This window comes from Canis aureus, chromosome 7, assembly GCF_053574225.1.
Source record: "Canis aureus isolate CA01 chromosome 7, VMU_Caureus_v.1.0, whole genome shotgun sequence".
In the NCBI taxonomy this organism is placed as follows: Eukaryota; Metazoa; Chordata; class Mammalia; order Carnivora; family Canidae; genus Canis; species Canis aureus.
This window is the reverse complement of record NC_135617.1, coordinates 5124805-5139734: the sequence shown is the minus strand read 5'-3', so window position 1 is coordinate 5139734 and position 14930 is coordinate 5124805. Positions and strand designations below refer to the sequence as shown.

Here is a 14930-nt window from a genome sequence, read left to right as displayed (position 1 = left end):
TGCTCTTACCCATCTTTCCGCCTCGCCTTGTAGACGTGCCCGTAGGTGCCGCGTCCCACTTTGCACCCTTCGTACTCAAACAAATCCTCCACCCGCTCCCGCTCCGCCGCCAGCTTCGCCTTGAAATCATAATCCATTGTCTGCTTTCCCCATAGAGGCACCGGGACGCGGGGGCCGCCGCCGCTCAGTCCCTCCTCCTCCTCCTCCCCCCGCGCCCGCCGCTCCACTTCTCCAACAGCCGCCTCTCGGGCGCGCGCGCGCCGCCCGCCGCCCCGCGGTCCGCCTTCAGCAAGGGACTCCTCGGCGGCCGCGGCAGCCACCTCCTCCTCCACCACCACCTCCTCCTCCTCCTCGGCGGCGGCGGCGGCGGCGGCTCCCGCAGGCAGCCCCAGTCCCGCCTCCCCCCTTCATTTCCTTGTTTTGGAACCTGGTGGGCCGCGCCGCGGCTTCCTCGAGCTCATTAACGAACCATCCCGCCCACCCCGAGGTCGCGGGGGCTCCTGGGAAATGTAGTTCCGGAGGGCCCCAACAGCAACCGAGTTTCGCCAGAAGAAATACAACACCCAGGCTGCTTTGGGCCGCCACAGCCCCGCCCCGCGAGGCGGGCACGCCTGCGCACTGCGGCCGCCCCCCCCCTCAGGTAGCGCCGGACTGCCAGTTCCTGTGAAGGTGGGAAGCTTCAAGTTGCCGAATTCTTTCTGCGAGTCTGTGGGGGAGCGGGTGGAAAAAAGGCCCTTGTTGTGGTGTAGAGGAAGGTACTCCACTATCACTGCCCCCGGGCGAGAGGGAGAGTGGAAAGTACGTAACAAGTGCTCGGCTCAGGAGTTTGCGCCGGCGGTTAGAGAGGCGAGGACTGTGGTTAGAGCAGTTGTGCTGCAAGACGGTTTGTTTTTCGTGGCGATTGGTCCGCTCGTTGCCCCGCCCCCCTCCGCCGCTCATTGGCTGAGACTAGAGAATGACGTCCTCGTCGGTGCGTGGGTATCCCCGGGCTTTGGCTCCTTTCCCGCTCTTGATTGGTAATTGGGTGTGCTCGGTTGTTCTGATAGGTCCATCTTTTTTCTTTACGATGCAAAAACCGTATTTCAAAAGCTGAACCCTCAGCGGTTTCCTAGGGCTGGCGTCGGTCTGCGGAGAACTTCTGAGGCCCGGCAGCCAATCATCCTTTTCCTGGCGCTCGAGTCATGGTCTCCTCCCACCATATGCGGTTCCCACAGCCAAGCTTTGGGCCATCTGTCTAAGGACAATTCAAGTGCCAGGAGGATGCATCGTCTTAAAAGCAGGCATCAGGTTTGCATTGTAAAAGATGTTTGTTTGTTTTTTTTTTTTTAAGGTCTGTGCATAATGGTGACGTTCTCCAAGGATGTCTGAGAAAGTGTCCTTAATCAAGGTGAATATGGATTCATTTAATTCCTGCGTCCTTAGGATGCTTGGGATACGATTTTATGCGTGATTGGTGCTAGGATAAGAATAATATACCACATTTAGTGGGAGCACAAAGGAAGAATTGGTCCCCTTTATCTAAAGTGGTAAGGAAAGTTAGTAGTGACACCTCCCCCCCCCCCCCCCCCCCCCGCCCACCTGCTAGGTTTGGGAAGAAACCTGGAAAACTTGGGAGTGGGGGATGGAGATCATTGATTTACTACAAGAGTAAATTTCTTAAGGAAGTTTCTCAGATCTTGAAGTCAATCAAACGTATCTGAAAATCTTAGTTTCTCTTATGTCCAGGAACCAGGGTGAGTGCTGGAGATACCAGATGAAAACTGGTCTTTTTCCATCAGGGGAGCTAAAACCTATTGGAGAAATAAACACGCAAGCAAATTAAAAATAAATGGTGTGGGTACAAAGAGCAATGATAGACTAGGAAGACTTCTGGGGGGTCAGGCCAGGCTTCACAGGGAGGTCAGTTTGAGCCAAAATTTAAAGAACCTTATGTGAAGGGCAAGTAGGCAAGTAGCAGGAAATTACTTAAGGAAGGATGGCAAATACCGTGTATCGTGATAGAGCATGACATATTCTGAGAAATGCAACTAGCTTGAATGTTAGAGATTAAAGCAGGGAAAGGGGATATCTAAAAAGAGATTGGACAGATAAGCAGATCAAATTATGAAGAGCAGCATGTGTATATATATATATATGTCAAATAGAGGTTTCAGATTTCATCATTTTATAGTAATAGGAAGCCATTTAAAACTTTTGAGCTAAGGCAAAAAAAAAAAAAAAAAAAACACTTTTGAGCTAAGGAGCATTATAATCAGTATCGTATATTGAAAACCTCCTCCTGACAAGTGTTCAGGATAGATTGGAGGACGGTGAGAATAGTAAAGAAGCTCTTGCCTTGGGGTTCCTGGCTGTCTCCCCAAGTTGGTAAAGCACACGACTATTGATTTCAGGGTCTGGAGTTCAAGCCCCATGTTCAGTGTGGAACCTATTTTTTAAAAAGGAAGAAGAAGCTATTGCCTTAATACTTATAAAATACAGGGATCTAAAGCATAGAGTGGCAGTGCCGATCATGAGAAAACGACAGATACCAGAATTATTTATGAATCAAATTCAACAGAACCTAGTGATTAATTGAATGTGGGTTTAAGGGAGAGAGAATAATCCAAAATGACTTCCAGGGTTTTGACTTTATTTTTTTTTTTTTATAAATTTTATTTTTTATTTATTTATGATAGTCACAGAGAGAGAGAGAGAGAGGCAGAGACACAGACAGAGGGAGAAGCAGGCTCCACGCACCGGGAGCCCGATGTGGGATTCGATCCCGGGTCTCCAGGATCGCGCCCTGGGCCAAAGGCAGGCGCCAAACCGCTGCGCCACCCAGGGATCCCCAGGGTTTTGACTTTAATGATAAGGTAAATACAGGAATAAGAGCAATTTTTAAGAGAAAAATGATGAGTTTGGCTGGAGTACATTGAATTTGAAGTGCTTGGGGGGCATCAAGATAGAAATAACAAGTAAATTGAATTTAAATAAAACATTTTTTTAAAAGTACGAGTAAGCAGATGAATATTTTTAAAATCTTTTTTTTTAAAGATTTTATTTATTTATTAGAGACAGAGAGAGAGAGAGAGAGGCAGAGACACAGGCAGAGGGAGAAGCAGGCTCCACGCAGGGAGCCCGACGTGGGACTCAATCCTGGGTCCCCAGGATCACACCCTGGGCATGAAGGTGGCACCAAACCGCTAAGCCACCGGGGCTGCCCAGCAGATGAATATTTTTACCTGCCAACAAGAAGTCTGGCCTAAATGTTTAGATTTGAAAATATATTGAGTTTTGCATTCATTTTATCCTCAAAACATCCCTATCAGATTTGTTGATTTATTATTCTTATTTTACATATGAACAAACAGACAGCTAGCAAATTGTAGAGCTAGGGCTTAATGAGTATGTACTTGGGAATAAATGGAAAGTGGGAAAATGTGTAAGTAAAAAATCAAATATAGATTATAAAAAGGCTAACTGAAAAAAAATCAAAAAGGTTGACCACACCATGTTACTAAGAATATGAGGAAATAGTCTTCTACATTGCTAGTAGAAGTACACATTCACAAAATATATACATTAGATTTTTTTTTACATTAGATTTTGATCAATCAAAATTACAAAGTAGTTTCAAAAAAAAAATTACACAGTAGTACCACTCTCTGTGGTAAATGCTATGATGTACCTGCCAAAATGACTAAAGTATGGCACATCCATCAGTGGATTATTATGCAGCCCCAAAAATAATATGAAGGCTATAAAATATTCCTCTCAGATCTTTTCCCTGCAGGGAAGCTCCATCTGCTAAGCCCTGAATCTACCACTGTATTTGCAGTGAGGCCACACTCCCCATGGACTGCTCCCTACCGATGACTGAGAATAGCAGGATATTCAGACAGGTCCATTCCTGCAGGATGCAGGATTCTTCTGATGTGTGACTTTGTATTAAGGAATCCCCAGGTTTAAGCCTGTCTGAAACTTTCTTAGAACTATGTTGCAGTCTGAGTCACTGCCTACCCCAACCCTCCTAATTCCCCTCCCTTCATGGGGCTCAGATCAGCATCACTATCTGATTTGTCTCCAGCTCCCTCCTTTTTCTCCCTCACAGGCATTTCCTCCAGTAAGTCTCTTGCATGTCTAATCCCATCTTGGCATCTGCTTTTGAGAACACTTTAACAATGAGGAAATTGTTTAGGCACTGATATAAAAAGACCTCCAAAGATACTTTTTTAACAAAAAAAAAAAAAAAAAACAAGAATCAGAGGAGTATCTATAGTACGCTAAACTTTTCCTACAAAGGGAAAAATGCGTATTTGTTTATACATGCACAGACTGATCTCTAAAGACAACAGGAAACCATTTGCTCAGGGAAGGTAAATGGCTTGAGAATCCAGGGTAGGAGGGAGAATCTGTACTGTATGCCTTTTTGAATTTTGATTCATGAAATGTTGCCCTTTCAAAAGGTGAATAAATAAAATTTAAATGAAAAAAAAGTAGAAGTGCCTGGATGGCCCAGTCGATTAAGTGGCCAACTCTTGATTTTGGCTGAGGTCATGCTCCCTGGGTTGTGAGATCAGCCCCACCTAGAGCCCCATCTTGGATTCCCTGCTTGACAGGGAGTTGGCTTGAGATTCTCTCTCCCTCTGCCCCTCCCCCCGACTTGTGCATACTCTCTGGATCAAAAAAAATCTTAAAAAAAAAAAAAGGTAGGAGTTTGGTTAAGAAAGGAAAAAGATACAATTGAACCTACCATAGTCAAGAGAAGTTCAGAGTTTGGTTTTGTTATTAGTTTGTATTTTAATAGGAGGGAGAGGCTTTTCATATTCTGAGGGGAAAGAACTGGTGAAGGAAGAAAAGGTGAAAACGTAGGCAATATTGGGGTTAAAATATGGACCTGCTAGGGGATAAAATCCAAACAGAGATAGTTTCCACGGAAAGGGAGAAATCTTCAGAATATGACTGGGGACAGTAAGCCTGAGCCCACATGAAGGAAAGAGAATCGAAGAACTGAGAGACCCCTAACATTATAATAAAAGCAATAACTTCTATGTGACATGGGAAACATGATCAGATGCAGAGGGGGAAAAAAGCAGTGGGGCTTGAGCAGGGGTCTTGAAGAAGGAATGATGGTTTTGGCATGTTTTTTTGGCAAGTAAGCAGGGTGACAATGAAAGCTAACATTTACTGAATTCTAGGCATTTTGTATACATTAGCTAATATGATCCTTAAAACCATTCTAGAAGATACCTCGAAAATATGTATTATCTCCAGTTTACAGATAAAAAAAAAACACCCAAGGCTCTAGGAAGATAAATTATGGTTAGTGATAGGATTTAACCCCAGGTTTCTATGACACTAGAGGACAATGTCAAGTATTAACTGGGCCATTTATCAAGATCAAATGATCCTACTGAGATACTCCATTCTCTTTCTCTTAAACTCTACTTTGTATATGATAAAATTGCTACCTCTAATTTCTCTTTATTTTTGGTCGATATCAGTCATCTGTTTCTGCTTTCTCAGTGCATGGAAGAGTCATGGGGCTCATTAAATAAGAGAATGCGGCATTGCCACAGCTATTGAGATGTTCATTGTCTCGGTATGTTAAAGAGGCCTTCCTTCCCTTTGCTCTTCCTCTTAAACAGCAACAGTTCTCTGGCCAATCAGATTTCAGAGTATTAATGGCCATGTAAAGACCTGTAACTCTTCTGGGAGGTATATACAGACTATTTAAACATTGAAAGTCTAAGAACAAAGCTCCATTTAATAAGGATGGTCTAAGCTAAAAAGTCAGTGAGGTGTCTGGTGTCTTTAGTACACAGTGTCAGGGAAGCTGAGGAAGAGGAATGGGAGACAATGGGTTAAGAATCAGACCTCTTGGAGTGCCTCGGTGACTCAGTCAGTTGAACATCCAACAGACCTCTTGGAGTGCCTGGGTGACTCAGTCAGTTGAACATCCGACTCTTGATTTTTGGCTCAGGTCATGATCTCAGGGTCATGAGATCGAGCCCTGGGTCAGGTTCTGCATTCAGTGTAGAATCTGTTTGAGATTCTCTTATCTCCCTCCGTTTGCCCCTACCCCTGCTTGCATGCATGGGCCAAATAAATAAACAAACAAATGAAAAAAAGAAGAATCAGAACTTTTCCTGCTAGATGAGGGTGTAGACCAAACCAAGGGAGGCATGCCCACCTTCTGCTGACAGGGCGTGGGAAGAGCTGTATGCCACTATCAGTTTAAGGCTTCTGTTAAAAATTGCCACAGACTGGGTTGCTTAAAAAACAATTTATCCTCTCACAGTTCTAGAATACAGAAAGCAAGGGATAGTGGGGTTGGTTCCTTCTGGGAGAATCTGCTGCATACCTCCCTCTAGTTTCTGGTGGTTGTCAGTAGTCCTTAGCTTCACAACTCCAATCTCTGCCTCTGTCTTCACGTGGCTATCTTCCATCTGTGTCTGTGTCCAAATTCCTCTCTTCCTGAAAGGACATTAGTCATATGGGATTTAGGCCCCACCCTAATCCTCACTGTACAAATTACAATCTCATTGTAACTTATATGTGGAGGCCGAGAAAAATTAAGGCCATCCCACCTAAAGTTTAGCATTAGCACAAGTACAGCCATCTTAGGCCCCTGTGAATAAGAGCTGAATTTTATGGGGAAAACTACAGAATGTCCTCAATGTCCTCGGCAGGTAATCCCATATCAGAAAGACAACAGAGCCCACACCCGTGGTAGAAAAGTCCCATCTTAGAACAGAGCTCAATGCCCTTAAAAGCCCCATATCAAAATGTAAACAGAACTTGAGAAATTCTTCCATCCCTTCTGAAAATCCCCTAGACCAGCCTATAAAAAAACCAGCTATAACCCACTTTGGGGTCCAAGTCCCTGCTCTGCTGTGTCGGGTATACTTGGACCCAAGCTCCAGCTTGTAAATAAACCCTTGTGTGTTTGCATCAGTGTCAGCTCCTTGGTGGTTTCTCGGATTCGCAATCTTGGGCACAACATTATACATTTATAAAGATCTTATTTCTGGGGACACCTGGGTGGCTCAGCGGTTGAGCATCTGCCTTCTGCCCAAAAGGTAATCCCGGAGTCCTGGGATCAAGTCCCACATCGGGCTCCATGCATGGAGCCTGCTTCTCCCTCTGCCTGTGTTTCTGCCTCTCTCTCTCTATGTCTTTCATGAATAAATAAAAACATTTATTAAAAAAATAATTAAATACTAAAATTAAAAATTATTATTAAATATTTAATATATTTTTTTAAAATCTTATTTCCGAATAAGATCATATTCTTAAGTTCCAGGTAGGCGTGAATTTGGGGGGAACACTATTCAACCAGGAACCATGCTCAGTTTTAACTGTCACTAAATGAGGGGCCATTCTGAAAAAAGGAAGAAAATTTTTCTTCACCTACACAACATTCAGTGGGAATGAGAGGGAATTTTTGGCATCCCCAGACTGGGCTTGTTTAGGGTTTTTTGTTTTTTGGGGTTTTTTTTTAGATTTTAGTAATTCATGAGAGAGGCAGAGACTTAGGCAGAGGGTGAACGAGGCTCCCTGCGGGGAGCATGATACAGAACTCAATCCCAGGACTCCAGGATCACAGCCTGAGCTGAAGGCAGTTGCTCAACTACTGAGATATCCAGGTGCCCCCCAGACTGGGCTTTCTTTTTTATATTTTTCTTTTCATAAAGGAGAGTCTACCTACAAGAATATATTTTTTTTTAAGATTTTATTTATTCACGAAAGACACATAGAAAGAGGCAGAGACATGAGCAGAGGGAGAAGCAGGCTCCATGCAGGGAGCCTGAGGTGGGACTTGATCCGGGACTCCAGGATCACACCCTGGGCCGAAGGCAGAGGCTAAACCAATGAACCACCCAGGTGTCCCTAGAATATTATTAAAAACTCCCTTTCCATCTTTTAGCTGTGTTTCTCTGCCTTAATGAAAAAACATGTCATGGTAAATGAATCTGATCTGTAAAAGTAGCCTTGTATGGGTGCCCAGCTAGCTTAGTTGGTAAAGTGTGCGACTCCTGATCTCAGGAATTCAGAGTCATGAGTTCAAGCCCCATGTTGGGCATGAAGCCTACTTTAAAAAAAAAAAAAATAGCCTTGTAAACAGATTAAAGTCTTCTTGTTCTTTTTATTGTCACTTTTTAGTAGATCAAGTATGGGAAAATATAGGATACTTCAAATATACAATTAACTACAGTGTGCCACAAAATAACAATGAAGTAGGTCTATTGAGCTGATGCTTATTTCAAAGAGAGCCGAGAACACTTTTTTTTTTTAATTCAAAAAAGAAAAAATTCCAAGTAGGAGGAAGACTTCATAGTACCTTTTTTTAAATTTTTTATTTATTTATGATAGTCACAGAGAGAGAGAGAGAGGCAGAGACACAGGCAGAGGGAGAAGCAGGCTCCATGCACCGGGAGCCCGACGTGGGACCCGATCCCGGGTCTCCAGGATCGCGCCCTGGGCCAAAGGCAGGCGCCAAACCGCTGCGCCACCCAGGGATCCCTGACTTCATAGTACCTTATTTGTCTTTTTGGTTTATTGTGTTTTCAGGAAAACAAAGAGGAAAAGAAATAGAAAGTCCACAAATAAGACTTTGCCAGCTGTCCTTTCATTCTTTAAACTTCTTAGCCCCAAGACAGCATAAATTGTTCTTTGACATCTGAATGTAGTCTGCCCTCGCATCTAAACTAATAATAATAATAATCATCATCATCATCATCATCATCATCATCACACAGAAATTAATAAGGCCTAAATCATATGCCAAAAAGGAATTTGAAACGTTTGGTCTAAAAAACTGAGTTCATTTGACAAGTAGAGAACCACAGTGAAAGAAAAAACTGATGGTCAGCTATTTGTTCAAGTCAGAAGGAAAGGTAGGTGTGCCCCACTTTCGATGGATTAGTCACCAGGAGAACTGAGCTGTAAATCTTGCAAATCAGGTTCAATGCATATGTGATAGAAGGAGTGAGCAAAATCATGACTATTTTTAAATGGTTATACCCTTAATCATGACCAGTTATAAGCTATGTGAAAGTCAAATTTGAATATGGAGATAAACTCTCTCTTACCATAGTCTACTCTAAGTCAGGGAAGTTTATTGAAGAGATTTATCAAGATGTTTCCTCATGGTTCAAAGCTCAACTCAGGGTCATCTTTAAGAATTCTTGCCTGGCTCCTCAGACTAGATTGGGTGCCCTTCTACATGTTGGTAACACCTGTGAGACCTTTACATGTAAGCATGTCACGTTTACCTATCTTTCTTCCCAGACAGGCTGTGAGTTCCTCGGTGAGCAAAGATTAGATTGGTTGCTTTCCAAACTATATGTTTATTTTTTGGCTGAATATAGAATTCCAAGTTGAAAATGAATTTTCCTCAAATCCCCGAAGCATACCCCCACTAATTTCTAAAGTCAGTGGTTCACCTGTATTAGAAATCTGTTTTGCACCCTATTTTTAAGACTTATGTATTTGAGGGCAGCCCTGGGGGCTCAGCAGTTTAGTGCTGCCTTGAGCCCAGGGCCTGATCCTGGATCTCTCTCTCTCTCTCTCTTATGAATAAATAAATAAATAATCTAAAAAAAAAAAAGACTCAAGAGCTTTGTTACACATATCTTAAAAAAAAAAAAAAAAAAAGACATGTATTTGAGAGAGTGAGAGCATGCACATTAGCATGGCGGGAGCCAGGGAGGGCAGTGCAGAGGGAGGGAGGAGGGGCAGAGGGAGAGGAAGACAGTCTTCAAGCAGACACACCACTGAGCATGGAGCCACACACTGCTGATCCCATTACCATAAGATCATGACCTAAGCTGAAATCAAGAGTTGGACACTCAACCTACTAAGCCACCCAGGTGTCCCCCCCAACCAAAAAATATTTTATTTTTAAGTAATCTCTACAACCAACTTAGGGCCTGAACTTAAAACCCTGAGCTCAAGAGTTGCATGCTCTACTGACTGAGCCAGCCAGGTGCTAGGATCTATTCTTTAATCTTGGAAATAGAATCTTTTAAGATGTGTCTGGGTGTGAGTATTCTGAATTCATTTTGCTCTTTTATTTTCCTTTCTCCTCTTCACTGCTGTTACATCACCACTCCTTTATGCACCCTTTTGAGGACTCTCATTGATTCTCATGTTGGACTTAAGATTGATTTTTTTTAACTAATCTGTACATCCAACATGGGGCTCAAACTCATATCCCTACGATCAAGAGTTGTGAGCTCTTCTGATTGAGCCAGCCAGATGCTCATCTTAGATTGATTCTTAATGCCTCTTAATCAGTTCTTTATTTCTCTGTCCTCTGAGGAGCTAACACTTATACTAGGGGCCTTAGCACTTCCCCTCTCTAAGAGAACAGTACTCCTGTTTTTGGCTTAGTGATAAATGTCTAATGCCTTCGGTCAGACAGTATTTTGCCCATAAGGGCAAATAAGGGATTTGCCCTTCCCAGATAAGGGAAGGTCAGCTGTTCTATATGCAGTTCTTCAAATAACATCCCATCTCTAAAATCTATTGCTGCATTTCCTTGTATGCCAATTCTAGCAGCCCCAACACTTAGAGATTTGTGGCAAACAACCTGCATCTCTCCAACCTCATTGGGGCCTGCAGCTTCCTCATTCTTTGTGTCAGAATAGTCTCATAGAAATGTTTTTAGGGGCACCTGGGTGGCTTAGTCGGTTAAGAGTCTGCCTTTACCTCAGCTCATAATCCTGGGGTCCTGGGATGGAGTCCCATGTCAGGCTCCCTGCTCAGCAAGGAATCTGCTTCTCCCTCTCCCTCTGCCTGCTGCTCCCTCTGCTTGTGCTCCCGCTCTCTCAAATAAATAAAATCTTTCTTAAAAAAAAAAAAAGTTTTTAGGGACACCTGGCTTGCTCAGGCAGTGGAGCATGCAACTCTTGATCTCAGGGCTGTAAGTTTGAGCCCTATGGTGGGTTTAGAGATTACTTAAAAATAAATTTAAAAAAATAAATAAATATGTTAAAAGCTCATTTTCAGCTCTCTCCACTACTACTTTATTCACTCTTTGTGCTTCTGAATCTCTATTTCAGTGATGTCTCAAGAGGGGTAGGAAGTGGGGGAAGAAAAGAGGGACAGGAAGGAAACACATTCACCACCCCCATCTTTAACTAGAAGCAAGCGTCATAGTACAAGGGCAAAGGCTATGTCTATTTTATTTACCAATAAGTAACCAATGCCTAGCAGTTTATAGTATTCTATATCCACTTAATAATTTCTTAAATAAAAATGTTCAGGTGTCCAAAGAGTTTATCCTCCTTTTATATGATTATCTACAGTAGCCAAGTGAACATGACAAGAGAATTGAATGTAGCACTCAGCTTTTTGTTTGTTTTTTGTGTTTCTAATAGACTTTTTCATGAGAGACAGAGACACAGAGGGAGAAGCAGGCTCCATGCAGGGAGCCCGACGTGGGACTCATCCTGGGTCTCCAGGATCACACCCTGGGCTGAAGGCGGCGCTAAACCGCTGGGCCACCCAGGCTGCCCTAGACTTTGTTTTTTAAAGCAGTTCTAGATTCACAGCAAAATTGAAAAGAAGGAACAGAGATTTCCCATGTACTTTCTGTCCCTACAAATGTGTGGCCTTCTCCATTATCACGGGATATAAAACTAGTTTTAAGGATGCAAATATATCTAGAGAAATTAAAGATGATTTTATCAACAATGAAAAATAAAGAGTGCTTCAGGTAGCCCAATTTTATTTTATTTAACGATTTATTTATTTAGAGGGGGGAGGGACAGAGGGAGAGAATCTCTAAGCAGATTCCCCACTGAACATGGAGCTGGCTGTGGGGCTTGATCCCACCACCCATGAGATCATGACCTGAGCCAAACTAAAAGTCTGGTGCTCAACTGCTGAGCTACCCAGGTGTCCCTTTTCTTAAGATTTTATTTATTTATTTGAAAGAGAGAGAGCACCAGCAGGGAGGAGGAGCAGAGGAAAAGGGAGAAGCAAGCTCACTGCTGAGCAGGGAACCCAACGTGGGGCTCAAACCCAGGAAGGACCCTGCGATCATGACCTAAGCCAAAAGCAGATGCTTAACTGACTAAGCAACCTAGGCACAAGTGGTAGTTTAGTTTATTAAAGATAATTACAATGTAAAATCTGAAACCAGTAGCACTGAGGTTTTCATATTCTATTACCTAAAAAACCAACATTGGTCTACCTTGAACTTGAATGTATCTTTTTCTCACATTAATTTGTGACCTCACACATTAGTCATTTTGAAAATGTTTCCCAGAGTTTTCCAGATCTGACAAATGTTGATACCTTCTATGATCATAAATATCATAATTTATTAATATCTCCATGGATCTCATCAGGAAACTCTTTAAGAATTGGGAAGATACCAAGCTCATGGTGTCAGGTAAGTTTTTCAGAATACTAATTTTTGCTTGAAAACTGAACTATTATCATTGATAACAAGTATCAGCTCTTTTCCTTGAAGTAACAATGTCACTTTGTTCATTTCCTTTTTTGTCTTTAAAGATTTTTTTTTTTAATTTTTAAGTAATCTCCACACCCACTGTGGAGCTTGAACCTACAACTCTGAGATCAAGAGTCACATGTTCTACAGACAACCAGCCAGGTGCCCTCACTTCATTCATTTCTAAGAAAATTCCAAATACCCAAGTCTGAATAATCATAGTTTTTCAGGCAGCTGTTCTTTGAAGTAGAAATAATAGTCTGTGGTGGCTACTTTAGCTCACAGTTCCAGTCATTACACAAGTGTTTTTCTCAAGATAATCATTGTCTTCAATATTCAGCAGAAGTGCTATCTCAAAGTACTTGTCACGCAAAATTATTAAAAAGATACGTACTCTAGAGTCAAGATTTAATAAACCTAATAATTGTTATGTTTCATCAAGGACGTTTCTATACAGACTGGCATTTTCTTTATTGAGTATGGCGGTGAAGAATACAATGACTATTAGTACAGTTCGGTGCCACTATCTCATACTTGTTGAAACACCAGCAATTTTAACCACCATTGATTGCTTTTGCACCATTATTAAAACATCCACACAGCAAAAAAAAATAAAAAGTAAATAAAGTTTTAATGTTACTATGAAAATACTTTTAACCTGGACACCTGGGTGGCTCAGTGGTTTAGTGCCGCCTTCAGCCCAGCACGTGATCCTGGAGTCCCGGGATTGAGTCCCACGTGGGGCTCTCTGTATGGAGCCTGCTTCTCTCTCTCCCTGTTTCTTTGCCTCTCTCTCTCTGTCTCATAAATAAATAAATAAAATCTTTTTAAAAAGAAAAAAAATACTTTTAACCATGTAGACTCCCAGAAAGGGCATTAGGATTGCTTAGGAATCCATGGACCATAAGAACTTCTTGGTAAACAGCTAGTGCTCTACTTCGTAAGTTCCCTAGGCTGCCGTAACAAAATATCACATAGTAATTGGCTTAACCAACAGAAATTTATTCTCCCACAGATCTGGAGGCTAAAAGTCTACAATCGAGATATCAGTAGAGCCATGTTCCCACAGATGTTTCTTCTATCTTCTGGTGGCCCCAGGCCTTCCTTGACTTATGGCAGCATAACTCCAATCTCTCTGTCCACCTGCACATGCGTGGCCTTCTCTGTGTATTTCTGTGTGCTCTCCTCATTTTATAAAGACATGAGTCATTGGTTTTAGGGCCCACTCTAATCTAGCATGAATTTGTAGGGGAGGAAAAAGTTTTCCTTGACCCTCTTAGGGTCCCTAGCTGGGTCTATAACTTTTACGTGACCCAGGAGAACTCCATAAGGAAATAAAGATATAGAAACATACCTGAGATTTTTATGCTAGATTTGTGAAGAGCAGACAGTTGTAAAGGTATCATAAGTTAAAAAGAATAAATGTAGGGACGCCTGAGTGGCTCAGTGGTTGAACATCTGCCTTTGGCTCAGGGCATGATCCTGGGATCCGGGATCAAGTCCCACATCTGGCTCCTTGCAGGAAGCCTGCTTCTCCCTCTGCTGGGGTCTACGCCTCTCTCTGGGTCTCTCATGAATAAATAAATAAAACCTTTAAAAGAGAGAGAGAGAGAATCAATGTTGTAAAGTGGGGGAAACTCAGCAAAGCCTGTCTGTTCACATTCTTCTTAGGGTCCCTTTGTTTTCCTTCAGAGATAAGGATACTCCTTTCCTCTGGGTGCAGGGAGGCCACCTCTCACATGAGTGTTTTATGATCTGTTTCAGGGGATGGGAGGAGGTGGTCAGGATGACTTGACTGATTCTAAGGTTTTCTCAAACTGTTTCAACTTAAAATAGTCAGTATGCTAGGGTGCCATATTTTGGGGTAATGTGTCCTGAATCCTATCAACCTCACCTTAACTAATTACATCTGCAAAGACCCTGTTTTCAAATAAGGTCACATTCTGAGGTTCTGGGTGGACATGACTTAAGGAGGACAGTACTCGACTACTTGACTACTATACCCATCAGTATTCCCTGCAGGAAGGTACCCCCATCCTGGAGCTGCTATGAGTGTTGGCAGCTAAAAGTTCACAGTTGTCCTTTCTCTAGAACCAGAGAATTGCCCTTGACAAAGAGAACTATTTGATCTAAGAAAGTGGTTACCCCCTCCCAGAGACCACTCACAGTTGGTCTTCTTGCCTCAAGGCAATAATACCTTTGTGGTGCAAGTCATACAACAGAGGTCCCCTTGGGATAAGGCTGAATAAAGCTAGTCTCCAGCTGAGATGACAATCTGGCTTAACTCTTCCGCCTACACCATACTACTTCCCTGACTGCCTTTCTTTTGAGAGCATCAAGTAATTCTTTTTTTAAGATTTTACTTCTTTATTCATGAGAGACACAGAGAGGCAGAGACACAGGCAGAGAGAGAAGCAGGCTCCTCTCAGGGAGCCTGATGCAGGACTTGATCCCTGGACCCTGGGGTCACGCCTTGAGTCTAAGG

At 42.6% G+C, this 14930-nt stretch overlaps 1 protein-coding gene and 1 long non-coding RNA gene across 11 annotated transcripts in view; one reads left to right on the top strand and one right to left on the bottom strand.

Moving 5' to 3' along the window:
• Positions 1 to 328, bottom strand: part of CDK19 (cyclin dependent kinase 19) — a 161577-nt gene extending 161249 nt beyond the window's left edge. For 2 of the 7 annotated variants that reach the window (XM_077902783.1, XM_077902791.1), the window contains exon 1: positions 10 to 328. In XM_077902783.1, coding sequence (XP_077758909.1) covers positions 10 to 137 — 128 coding nt within the window. In that variant the 5' untranslated portion in view covers positions 138 to 328. The remainder of the gene's footprint in view (positions 1 to 9) is intronic. The other 5 variants (XM_077902785.1, XM_077902789.1, XM_077902787.1 and 2 more) reach the window with 4 other exon arrangements.
• Positions 244 to 14930, top strand: part of LOC144316994 (uncharacterized) — a 27954-nt gene continuing 13267 nt past the window's right edge. The window contains exons 1-3 of one of the 4 annotated variants that reach the window (XR_013382836.1): positions 244 to 669; positions 1331 to 1387; positions 12260 to 12385. This is a non-coding gene — a long non-coding RNA (uncharacterized LOC144316994). The remainder of the gene's footprint in view (positions 670 to 1330; positions 1388 to 12259; positions 12386 to 14930) is intronic. The other 3 variants (XR_013382837.1, XR_013382839.1, XR_013382838.1) reach the window with 3 other exon arrangements.